Source organism: Hydra viridissima, unplaced genomic scaffold (assembly GCF_058129835.1).
Source record: "Hydra viridissima isolate aposymbiotic clone 2 unplaced genomic scaffold, HvirCarnegie_v1 scaffold_7, whole genome shotgun sequence".
Classification (NCBI taxonomy): Eukaryota; Metazoa; Cnidaria; class Hydrozoa; order Anthoathecata; family Hydridae; genus Hydra; species Hydra viridissima.
Window position 1 is genome coordinate 2,616,293 of NW_028324306.1, and position 10,413 is coordinate 2,626,705.

General features: G+C 31.8%; 2 protein-coding genes across 2 annotated transcripts; one reads left to right on the forward strand and one right to left on the reverse strand.

The window, feature by feature from the left end:
- The first annotated feature begins 128 nt into the window (after positions 1-128).
- Positions 129-7,926, forward strand: LOC149885600 (uncharacterized). Its single transcript, XM_090094216.1, has 6 exons — positions 129-148; positions 1,980-2,083; positions 2,586-2,642; positions 2,736-2,795; positions 5,633-5,704; positions 5,798-7,926. The coding sequence occupies exons 1-6, from the start codon at positions 129-131 to the stop codon at positions 5,878-5,880; spliced, it is 396 nt and encodes a 131-aa protein (XP_089950342.1). The 3' UTR covers positions 5,881-7,926.
- On the reverse strand, positions 3,023-5,380 carry LOC149885601 (uncharacterized). Its single transcript, XM_090094085.1, has one exon. The coding sequence runs from the start codon at positions 5,143-5,145 to the stop codon at positions 3,637-3,639; it is 1,509 nt and encodes a 502-aa protein (XP_089950211.1). The 5' UTR covers positions 5,146-5,380; the 3' UTR covers positions 3,023-3,636.
- Positions 7,927-10,413: the final 2,487 nt, after the last annotated feature.

A 10,413-nucleotide genomic window follows, 5' to 3' on the forward strand; every position in this document is an offset into this window, starting at 1 on the left:
TACATAGAAAATAAAAAATATTTATTTTTTCTTAATACAGAAAAACTTTGAGGAAACCAAATATTTTTTATATATTGACCTAGATAACTGACTTAAAAAGTTTAGATAAGGTAACTCACCGCTAAAAAATGTCGGAGGGCCAGTCAGGGTTGTTACTCACTGCAACGATTTATCAAGTGTTGTGAATCATGTATTTAATCTCGCAAAATTTTTGGTGGCTATTTTGTTAAGCTCGGAATTGACGGTGGCAAAGGTTTTGTTAAGTTTTGTCTAAGCATCGTCAATACTGCGTTCAGAGATGAAACCAGCTCACCTCCACAAAAATAGCCTCTCACTAAAAAGACTGGCAAAGATTTGCTCCAATAATGAATAAATCTGGTCACTGATTAATGCAAATGGACTTAAGCTAATTTTGGTTTGTGATAAGAAAGTTGCAAATATAATTTATGATCTTAAAACACATTTAAGTATGCACCTTTGCACATGGTGTGACGCCGAATCCAAGTGCCCAAGAGTCTTTTCAGCCATCTGACGGGGTTGTTGCTAATGCAAAGCTCTTCAGTAATGTCATTCGAAAGCCAATCATAAGCGGGCCTGACAATTCTTTGATTTTGGAAATCACCCTACCGATGAAATTGCATTTCCTCTTAGGAGTTGTCAATCCTCTTTTCAAGATTCTTAAAACTGTTTGGATAGAAGCTGTTAAGTGGCCAGCTGCCCTCCACATTTAACTGAGCCGATATCATGGGGACCAGTTCAAAAACGAATGCAGAAAGCTTCTTAACCATTTCACCGCCGGCGAACGGATTTTATTAAAACTATAATATATATTAAAGACATTTTTTCGACATCTTTTTTAGAACAACCCAGATATCAGTCGCTCACTATGCAGCAAACTACATTCGTAACCCTTTAAAATGATATTAAACGTGATTACAATAACCAGGTTTTATTTGTAAAAAAATCAGACCGAACTGTTGTCTTCTATTGGAGACGCCGTCGGTAAAAAGGTTAAAAATCTGAATATTCTGCAGCAACTATTTGATAAAAACTTGGTTTCCAACATCTTTCACATAACTGAAGCATTCAAAAGTTTCAATTTAGTAGTCAAGGTTTTGGATTCATCCAAGAGCCGGACTTCTCTGATAGAATTGAAAATTTCTAAAGGTGTTACTTAATGTTAACTGGTAACTCCTGAAATTCACACCGTCTTTTACCATATCAAGGATTTAATCAGTCTCAAAGGATCCCCCCCCCCCCTTCCTGGGACCCTATAGTTAACAAACTGTCGAAACTGCTCATCAAGATTTTTATCAATATTGGTCAAGGTATAAGGGAAAAAATTATCATCCAGAGTACAAAGAAAGATTCTTGTGCTGCATAACTGTTCTGAGCAGTAAGCATCTTTAAAGAACTGCTAGCATGATTTGAGTTATTAGAGATAAGGAGCAAAAAATCATAGTTTACGGTTTACAATGAACATTTTAACCAGCTAAATCCTAAAATGCTGTTGATATAAAAATTGTAAATTTTGATATTAAAAGTAATATATTAAAGTATTTGTATAAAAGGAGTATATTGAGCTATTTATTAATAAACTTTTTGTGTAGAAAAATAAAAAACATGTCTTAAATTGTAACTATTTATACCATTATTTAATAGTAAAAAATAATGTAAAAAATAGGGTTTAAGTAGTTATTTTTTGACTTAATTTTGAACGTAAATGTATTTAAGAAGGTTTCAAGAGTCAAAAAAAATTTGCTAACAGAGACGTATTTTTTTTTGTTTTACCAACAGGTAGTCGTTTGACCAGGTTTTGCACATTTTTGTATACTGGGTTTTATGAAATCCTCGTTTCACAAATTTATCTTACAGTTCACAACAGCTCCATTGATTCTTCCTGCAATAACTGCAGTTGTGTCACAAACGATCATTTTATAGTTCTTTCACATATCAAGTTCATCCAGCAATCTTTGTAGATCATTAAAAGTATACGGTGATGATCCACTGTCACACTTTAAGATACCTACTTTCAATTCTCTTCATATCACTCAGCATCTCAGCTGTACAACGTCAAAACACAGTAACCAACATTTTTATCAAAATTTACTTTTTTATATACTCTTTGATACCAACTCATGCAGAATTTTTATGTAATATCCTCTTTGGAAACAGGCTATTATATCAGGAGTTACCACACAGTAACTACAACATTTTATTCTGATGAATAAAAAAAACAATAACAAAACCCAGTATCTACACGAAGTTGTAGATAATGTGTTTTGAACTTGTTATGATTGTAATCTACCGAAAATATATTTCAAGCGTAGTGAAATTCATACTCAAAACGCAGTAACTACTAGCAACGATTTTTTTTTAATTCTTAAATTTTTACATTAAAATTTAATGTAAAAATTTAAGATTTAAGTTTTAAGACTTAACTTAAGTTATTTAATAACTAATCGAAAAAAGAATTATGGACTGGGATCACAATTATGCATTACCAAGGCGCATAAGTAAGTTCTCTTAAGTAATTACTTATTATTATATTATGTTTTTACATTAACATGTAATTTTATTTTTAGTCGACAACGTTGAAGATGATTTAGATCCTGATTTTATTCCTATTACTGTTAATGAAGGTACTAAATATTTTATACACAGTATTTAGTTAGTTGCACAACATATTAACACATCATGTTATATTTTATATTAGTGTTTATTATATTTTTTAGTTGAAGAAGTTGTAAATGTTTTTGATGACAGCGATTTTGTTCCAATTACTGAAAATCAAGGTACTGAATAATTTATATACACTATAAATTTATTTATTAATATAACATATTTACATTAGGCCGGATCATAACTTAAAAAAACTTGGAAAATTTCTTCGGGAATTTCCAGTAATTGGCTCTCAAATACGCTGAATGCAATGCTGCAAACCGTTTTTCGCTACTAATTTGCTATACTTTGTATTTTTACCTTTGAAGTTTTCAAATAAATTAACTTAAAAACGCTCATTTGTTACATAATTTATTGATTGAATTTATAATAAAATTCAAATTATTTGAACAGTCAAAACAATATATCATTAGCAAACGTTGATTAGAAACTATACTTAAATGTTCTTAAATTCAGATTTTGTGTCAAAGTGAGGCATCAACTTGCGGCGCTCCAGTTGAACGCGAATATAGCCATCACGATTTTCATGACCATAAACTTTAGATGCTGATTCAGTCACAATTTTAATCACACGTTCAACACTTTGATTGTGACATGGAAATGGCTCAATGTCAATAACTATGTCTTCAACTGACGAAAGCCATGCCAATATTTGTACAGTTGGAATATGTTTTGTCAGAACAGGTTCCAAGAGGGGCTGTGTTTGCCAGTCAATCAGTTCTTCATAACTAGTCGCTTGAAATCGTATCTCAGGGAGTTGAAATTTTCGATTTGGTATGCCATCTTCACGAGCACGAAGAATTCTCTTCAACGCAAGCTTACGGATCACTTGACGGTTGTCTTTGAGCATAGCCAGAATAATGCTCTCGATATGAGCCGGGTAGCTATTGCGCTTCAAAACTTGCTGAACAATTATTCGATAACGCACAGGAAGAAATCGTGATGTTTCTATCATTATATTTCATTTGATGGATCTTCAGTAGATATATAGAGGCGTAGAACACGGTTTGCTAGTGTCAACCACCTTGCATGGTTTAGTCTCCCAGGTGTTCTAGAATTAAATCTATCTGGTACAACACCTGTCTTCACCGCATTAACAATTTCGAAAAAGTACAGTTGATCACTGCTTAACAACTGCTTATTGCATATAATAGGTTCACCAACAAGTATGGCAAAGCTGACTATGGGTTTCTTAACAGACATTGAAATAGACTTGCCAATTGGTCCATTAAATGAATGGGTTACAGTTGTTGCACCATCTAAGGAGTGAAAAAGATGTCGCAAAGGAAGCTCGTTCAGATGTAAAAGACAAATGGACCAGTGCAGTGGTCGACCAAGTTTAATTTCCACTCTGCGTATAACTCCATTGTTTAAACCAGTGTTAACGTTAGTTGAATCAGAACCAATACAAACAAGGTTCGTGCAGTCAACAGTATCAATTATTGAATCTGCAATGGATTTGGCTGATCCACTTGTTGGCGTACAATGATCAACATACTTTGAATTTGGCTCTGATAAAATGGAAATATGTTCCTCAGAAATCACAGTCTGCCTATCCCCCTCAAGTTTTAAAGTCTGATCTTTCCTTCCATCAAAATACAATCCAGTAATTCTACAATCAGCATTTTTACAGGATGTTCTCAGTAGTTTTCGTTCTCTGCGAATTTTATTCCGATCCACTGGCCCCATATGTTCTATACCAAAATCAACCAGAGTTGCTGATACAATCGCGGCAACTGCTCTATCTGATATGCCAAAACCATCTGCTTGTAGAGCAATATTTTTTAAACAACGGTTTTTCAGACGAGTAGATGTGACTTCGGTATCGACATCTGATACGGAATGGGAATAAGTTTCGGTGTCAGAATTGTTGTCTGTTTCATGATCTGATTCATTATCAGATGCTTCAACGACTCTGGCACACTTAACTGCAGTCTCTTCCTTTGATAATGAAACAGATTTTCGTTTTAAACGCCTCTCAGCACGTGCGGATTCCTTCTTGTCGATTCCAGCTATTCTGCCAACACGTATAGTGCGTTGACCAGTTAGGAAGTCATGCTCAATTGCTGGCACCTTCAGAACCATTGGACAGCAACAAGACGAAAGTTCTTTGCATTTACACGAACAAATGTCAAACAATGTGTCAAGATCTTTTTCTATTTCATCTTGTTTGACTGTTGCAGACTTTGATCGAATCACTTTCTGAAAATTGTCTATGTACTTCTCCAGCTGTAATTCTATGCCTCGAAGACTTATAGTAGGAACTGATGCTTTAATCCATATCTGAGAAAGTTTCTCTGCTAGTCTCTTACAAACAGACCGTAGTGGTTCAGTTTCATAATTCTTCTCAGACAAGAATGCTTTGCCAACTTGCTTGTGGGTTGGCAAGCAAAAATTGGGTAATTCACGACCTTCTCCAAAAAGTATATGACGATTCTTTGAAGCTTTAGATCTTGAAATCATTATTGTTTTACAATTTTATAACATATCAGAATTTCAGTTAATTTCTAAAAATACAAGATGAGACGGATAAATTCTGCAATCAGTTGATAAAAGCAGAAATTAATAAACAATCATATAAAAATAGAATAATATAATAATAATAATATAATAATATAAAGTTATAATAGCGTTGGAGTTATTCATATCATTAGGGTTAATTTAGTTAGGTAGGTATAGGTTTGGTTCAATTTCATAACCTTGGGATTATATCTAGTATTAGGGTTAAATGCATGTTTCAGTTAATGCATGTACTAAAGTAAATATACTTATTATATAAAACCTTAAAACTTAAAAATGCAAAGTATAATCAATTCTTTAGAAATATTTTTTTTGTAAATATTAAACAACACTATGCCACTTTTCACAAATTCTAAAAAAAATTAATTTTTATGATCCGGCCTAATTTACATGTCACATCATTTTGTATACTAATATTTATATTTTTTAGTTGAAGAAGTTGAAGAGGATTTGGATGAAAATGACTTAGATCCTGATTATATTCCAATTACTGAGCATTATGGTACTAAATAATTTATATACACAACAATGCATTTGTTAATACATCATATTTAAATGTCACATAAAGTTGTATACCAGTATTTATATTTTTTAGTTGAAGAAGTTGAAGAGGATTTGAATGGCAGTAACTTTGATCCTGATTTAACCCCAATTACTGAACATCAAGGTACTAAATAATTTGTATATACCTACAACAATTCAGTTGTTACTACATCATATTTACATGTATATAAATATTTAACATATTCCAAATAATCAACTTATTGAAACTGCAAGGAAAAAGAAGAAGTTTAGTCAGGCAGATAAGAAAGCAGTATTAGAAGAAAAAAGGGAATTAAAAAATGTCAATGCCAAGACAAAACATCCAAACCGTTCTCTTACATGCCCTGTAGAGTGTAGAAATAATTGTAGAGACAATCTATCCACTGATCATCAAAAGTTTTTATGGAAAACTTATTGGTCTCTAACAACACATGTCCAGAGGAGACAATTTTTAGCAAAATGTGTAACAATTACATCTGTAAAACGTCGAACAACAGTGGAGGGTTCTGTTAATAGTTTTAAAAAGTCACAATCCAGGATTTACAAACTTCCAGACTCCAAAAAAAAAGAAGTACAGGTATGTAAGACCACTCTTCTAAACGTTCTTGGCTATACAAATGATTCTGTTTTAACAGAACTAGTTAAAAGGATGAACAGTAGTTTTTTAATATCATCTGTTACTGAAAATAGAGGACAGCAAAATATTAAAAAATGTTTACCCAAAGATATTGTAGCTGATCATATACAGCTGTACAAACCATCTGTAAGTCATTATCGGCGACTTAATGCACCAAATATAATGTACTTGCCTTTTGGACAAACTGTAAAAGCCATGTATGATGATTTTCGCTCTCAACATAAAAACTATTGCTCTCAAGAGTTTTATAGACAAATCATAAAGGATTTAAATATATCTTTAAGAAATCCCACAATTGATAAATGTGAAGATTGCTCTACCTATCAAAATATAATTGAAAATTCTACTGATGAGAATGAAATTAGAGATAATATTACACTTTTAGAAAACCATAAAGCCAAGGCTGTAGCAGCAACGTCGAAATATAAGGAAGATTCTAAACTGAGTATCGAGTCAACTTGTATCTACTCAATGGACTTACAAAAAGTAATATTAATTCCTAATATGCCAGATACTAAATCTAATTTTTTCACCAGTAGACTAGTGACATTTAATGAAACATTTTCTCAATTAAAACCAAATGCCTTATGCCACTGTGTACTTTGGCATAAAGCCATTGCTGGGCGTAAAGCTGAAAATGTTACATACTCAATATTGACTTTAATTAGTAACCAAAGAGATGTACAAGATTTTATTTTCTGGGCTGATAATTGCACTGGCCAGAACAAAAATTGGACCTTATACACGGCATTGGTATGTAACTTAAATTCAACAAATTCCTTATTTCAAAATACAATATCAGTAACAATGAAATACCTAACTAAGGGTCATACCCATATGACTGCTGATGGGGTCCATGGAAATATTGAAAAAAAAATTAAAAAAATGAGGCATATATATGACTTTGAAGACCTTAAGAATTGTATTTCCCAAAGCCGAAAAAATTTAAATATTTTAGAATTGAAAGATTTTTATGAGTGGGAAAATAAAAAAAGGACTACCAATGTAAAAACAGATACATTGTGTGGATTTAAAATGAACAGTGTTGTTATGGCCAAATTTTCAAGAGGATCAACTTGTATGGAATACTGGACAGATTTTAATGGAGAGCCTAAGACTTTGGACTTCTTACAAAAAAAATTTTTAAAAAACATTAAAACATATGCCCCTAAAAAAATTACTCAACATAGAGGAATTAACCTCAATAAAAAAAAAGGAATCGTTGACAAACTTGTTCCAGTAATGCCAGAAAACAGGAAACATTTTTGGATAAATCTTCCAGTGTCTGTCACTTCAGAAGATTTGGTTGATGAGATGGGCATTGGTAATGCTTTCATAACTTCTGATTATGAATAAGACTTGATAAAGACTGAATATGACTTAATAATGACTGAATAAGTACTTTACAATTATTTTATTATGTTTTACTATTATTTATTTTGTTTATACTTGTTGTTATTTTTATATGAAACTGTAAAAATTGTTCTACCTGAAGATTAGGTATTTTCAAATTATATATTTTATGCAATAAAGAAAGTGATACATATTTGTTTTCATTTTTGAATTTTATTTTAAGTGGTTTTTTCTAGCTTTCACATAATTTTGTTAAATCTGTCATTTATCTGTTATTCTTTAGTTTGAAACCAGTAAATTATGCAATTTAGTATGATAATTGTTAGGTTGAGATTAAAGAAAATTAACAAAATACAGTTTGTGGTAAGTAAAAGTAAGTGATTCATAATACCAACAAAATGGGGTGCTTTAAAAGACTAGATTAAACCACTACCATGTGGACGTTACTTACTAATTGAGCATTTTAATAGAAATTCAATATTAGTTTAAGTAAATTAGTGCGAAATAAGCATTTGTTAATTGGTTATTGTTTTGAACTTTCATACAAGTTTTTGTAAATACTCCACTCATAAAACAATTTTAACATTTGTTAGTTCATTGGAGTTAGGAGAGTATTTAGACTTTATTCTAGGAGGAATAGGGCAACTAGATTTTTCACTATGCCACGTCTTCTTGCCGAATGATAAATAGGATTAATGATTTTTCAAAATATTGAATACAAAATATAGATCTAGGAGGAGTCGGTTGACCCATCACCCATCTTAAATACCCCCCCCCCCCCCAAATGGTATTAATTTTTATTTAACAAATATAATTTACACATACCGTGTTTTAAGTTAAATGTAATAGGATTTTCAAATTTTTCTATAAATTTCAAAACACAGTATCTACAATTACAGCTTAATGAAAGCTAAAAATACCATTTTGTCGATTTACATTGAATTCTATGCATTTTCTTGATAACCGTATGAAGTTTCAAGTATGAAGTTAAGTTGGCGGCCCGACGTACTTTACAAAAGTCATTTTTATATGAAATTATGAAAAATACAAATACTGTGTTTTGACGTTGTACAGCTGATCTTTCATAGGGAGAGATGAATAACTTTTAAATTTCTACAATATCTCCTCTAAGATGGCAGTGTTGCAAAGATCTTTTTGTTGCAAACTTACGTAATATACACTGTATCCATGTTAGATCATCTGGATACCGTTTCAGAGCCAGCTCTCTCATCTTCACTATCTTAAGCTCATAATCTTGCAGATAGCAAGAGCATCTTTGCCATACTTCCTTTTTATTTAGACAATTACTTCATTAAAGATAATAAAGCAAGAATCTGCAGTTTTCTTCTCTGTTGCAGAATCAACAGTTATGCAAAAAACTCTTTTTTTCTATCATAAACAGAGTGAGTAATGTTCGGATTATTCGGAATGATTAATAATCCATCTTGGTAAATAATTAGTGTTCCTTTTTTTCTCAAGTTACTAGCGAATCTTAATAGAGAGATCATTATACAAATTGTTGACCAATTCTTCTAATTTCTAACGATTTGAGGGAATATATGCAGGCAGCAGAAGTAAACAAAGTTTTTGAAACTCTAACCCGTCAGCTAAGCTGAATAATAGACTAAAGTTGAAGAAAAAGCTAGCAATCTGCTCATTCAAAGAATCATATTCTGGTTCAAAATTGTTTAGCTTGGATTGTTCTTAAGTATTATCCAGTTCATTACTACGTTTAAGTTAACAGTCATCACACTGTGTTTGTATCTCATAATGATCACACTGTGTTTGTATGTCACAATGATCACCATTGTGTTTGTATCCAAGTTGCATTCTTTTCTTTATTTATGATTAAATAAATTTTAACTACTAAAACGGCCAGTCTCCAAAGATGCAATTTAAATTTAAATCTTAAATCTAAAAATATTTATATAGCAGGGAAGGGAAAGAAAAACTAAAATAAAAAACGAAATCCCAATAAAATCCAAGCACCCAACTGAGTTGGTTTTTTTAAAAAAAACCTTGTTTTTTGTTGACGTTTAATCTTTTGACACAGCCATTTATTAATCTTACAATGCCCACAATGGTCATGATCTTCAATCTAACACGGAGTAGACCTTAAAAACTTGCAAATCTTTTGACAAAACCTTCCAGAAAAGTGAATGAACACAGCTCCAATTGCTCCACACGATGGTGATTTAACTAAACAGCAACAGCTGTTTTGGTTCATTATGTAAGTCTAAGTGATTGCGTATTTTAAGTTAGATAAGAGTTGTGCGAAAACAATGAAAGGCTATTTGAATTACTAGCTTGATGGAAGATTATGTTGAGTGTAAAATGGTAAGGTACGGTAAATTTATGCTTACATAACTTGCGAGGGGTATTCTATTAGTAAAACGAGTTAAAACAGCAAACCGAAATTAGCCAAAATCAACTTCTAATTACCAATTCCGCGATCAAATCTCCGAAAATATCACCCATATAATTCAAATATGCCTAAGTTATTATTTTCTCACTAGGTCAGTTGCATAGTTAAATTATTTCAGATGAAAACTGGAAATGGTGCTTCACTCAGTGATATTAACAAAACCAAAGCCGTTAAGATGCCCGAGTGTTGAGAATTTTTAAAAAGAAAAAGCCCTTAGAAACAGATCTTTGCGACAACAAACGAGTATCTATTA

Coding starts and splice junctions, on each gene's coding strand:
- LOC149885600 (XM_090094216.1), top strand. CDS start 129: ATGTCGGAGGGCCAGTCAGG. Junction 149..1,979: donor ATGTCGGAGGGCCAGTCAGG/GTTGTTACTCAC, acceptor CAATCTTTGTAG/ATCATTAAAAGTATACGGTG. Junction 5,705..5,797: donor TCCAATTACTGAGCATTATG/GTACTAAATAAT, acceptor TATATTTTTTAG/TTGAAGAAGTTGAAGAGGAT.
- LOC149885601 (XM_090094085.1), bottom strand. CDS start 5,145: ATGATTTCAAGATCTAAAGCTTCAAAGAATCGTCATATACTTTTTGGA.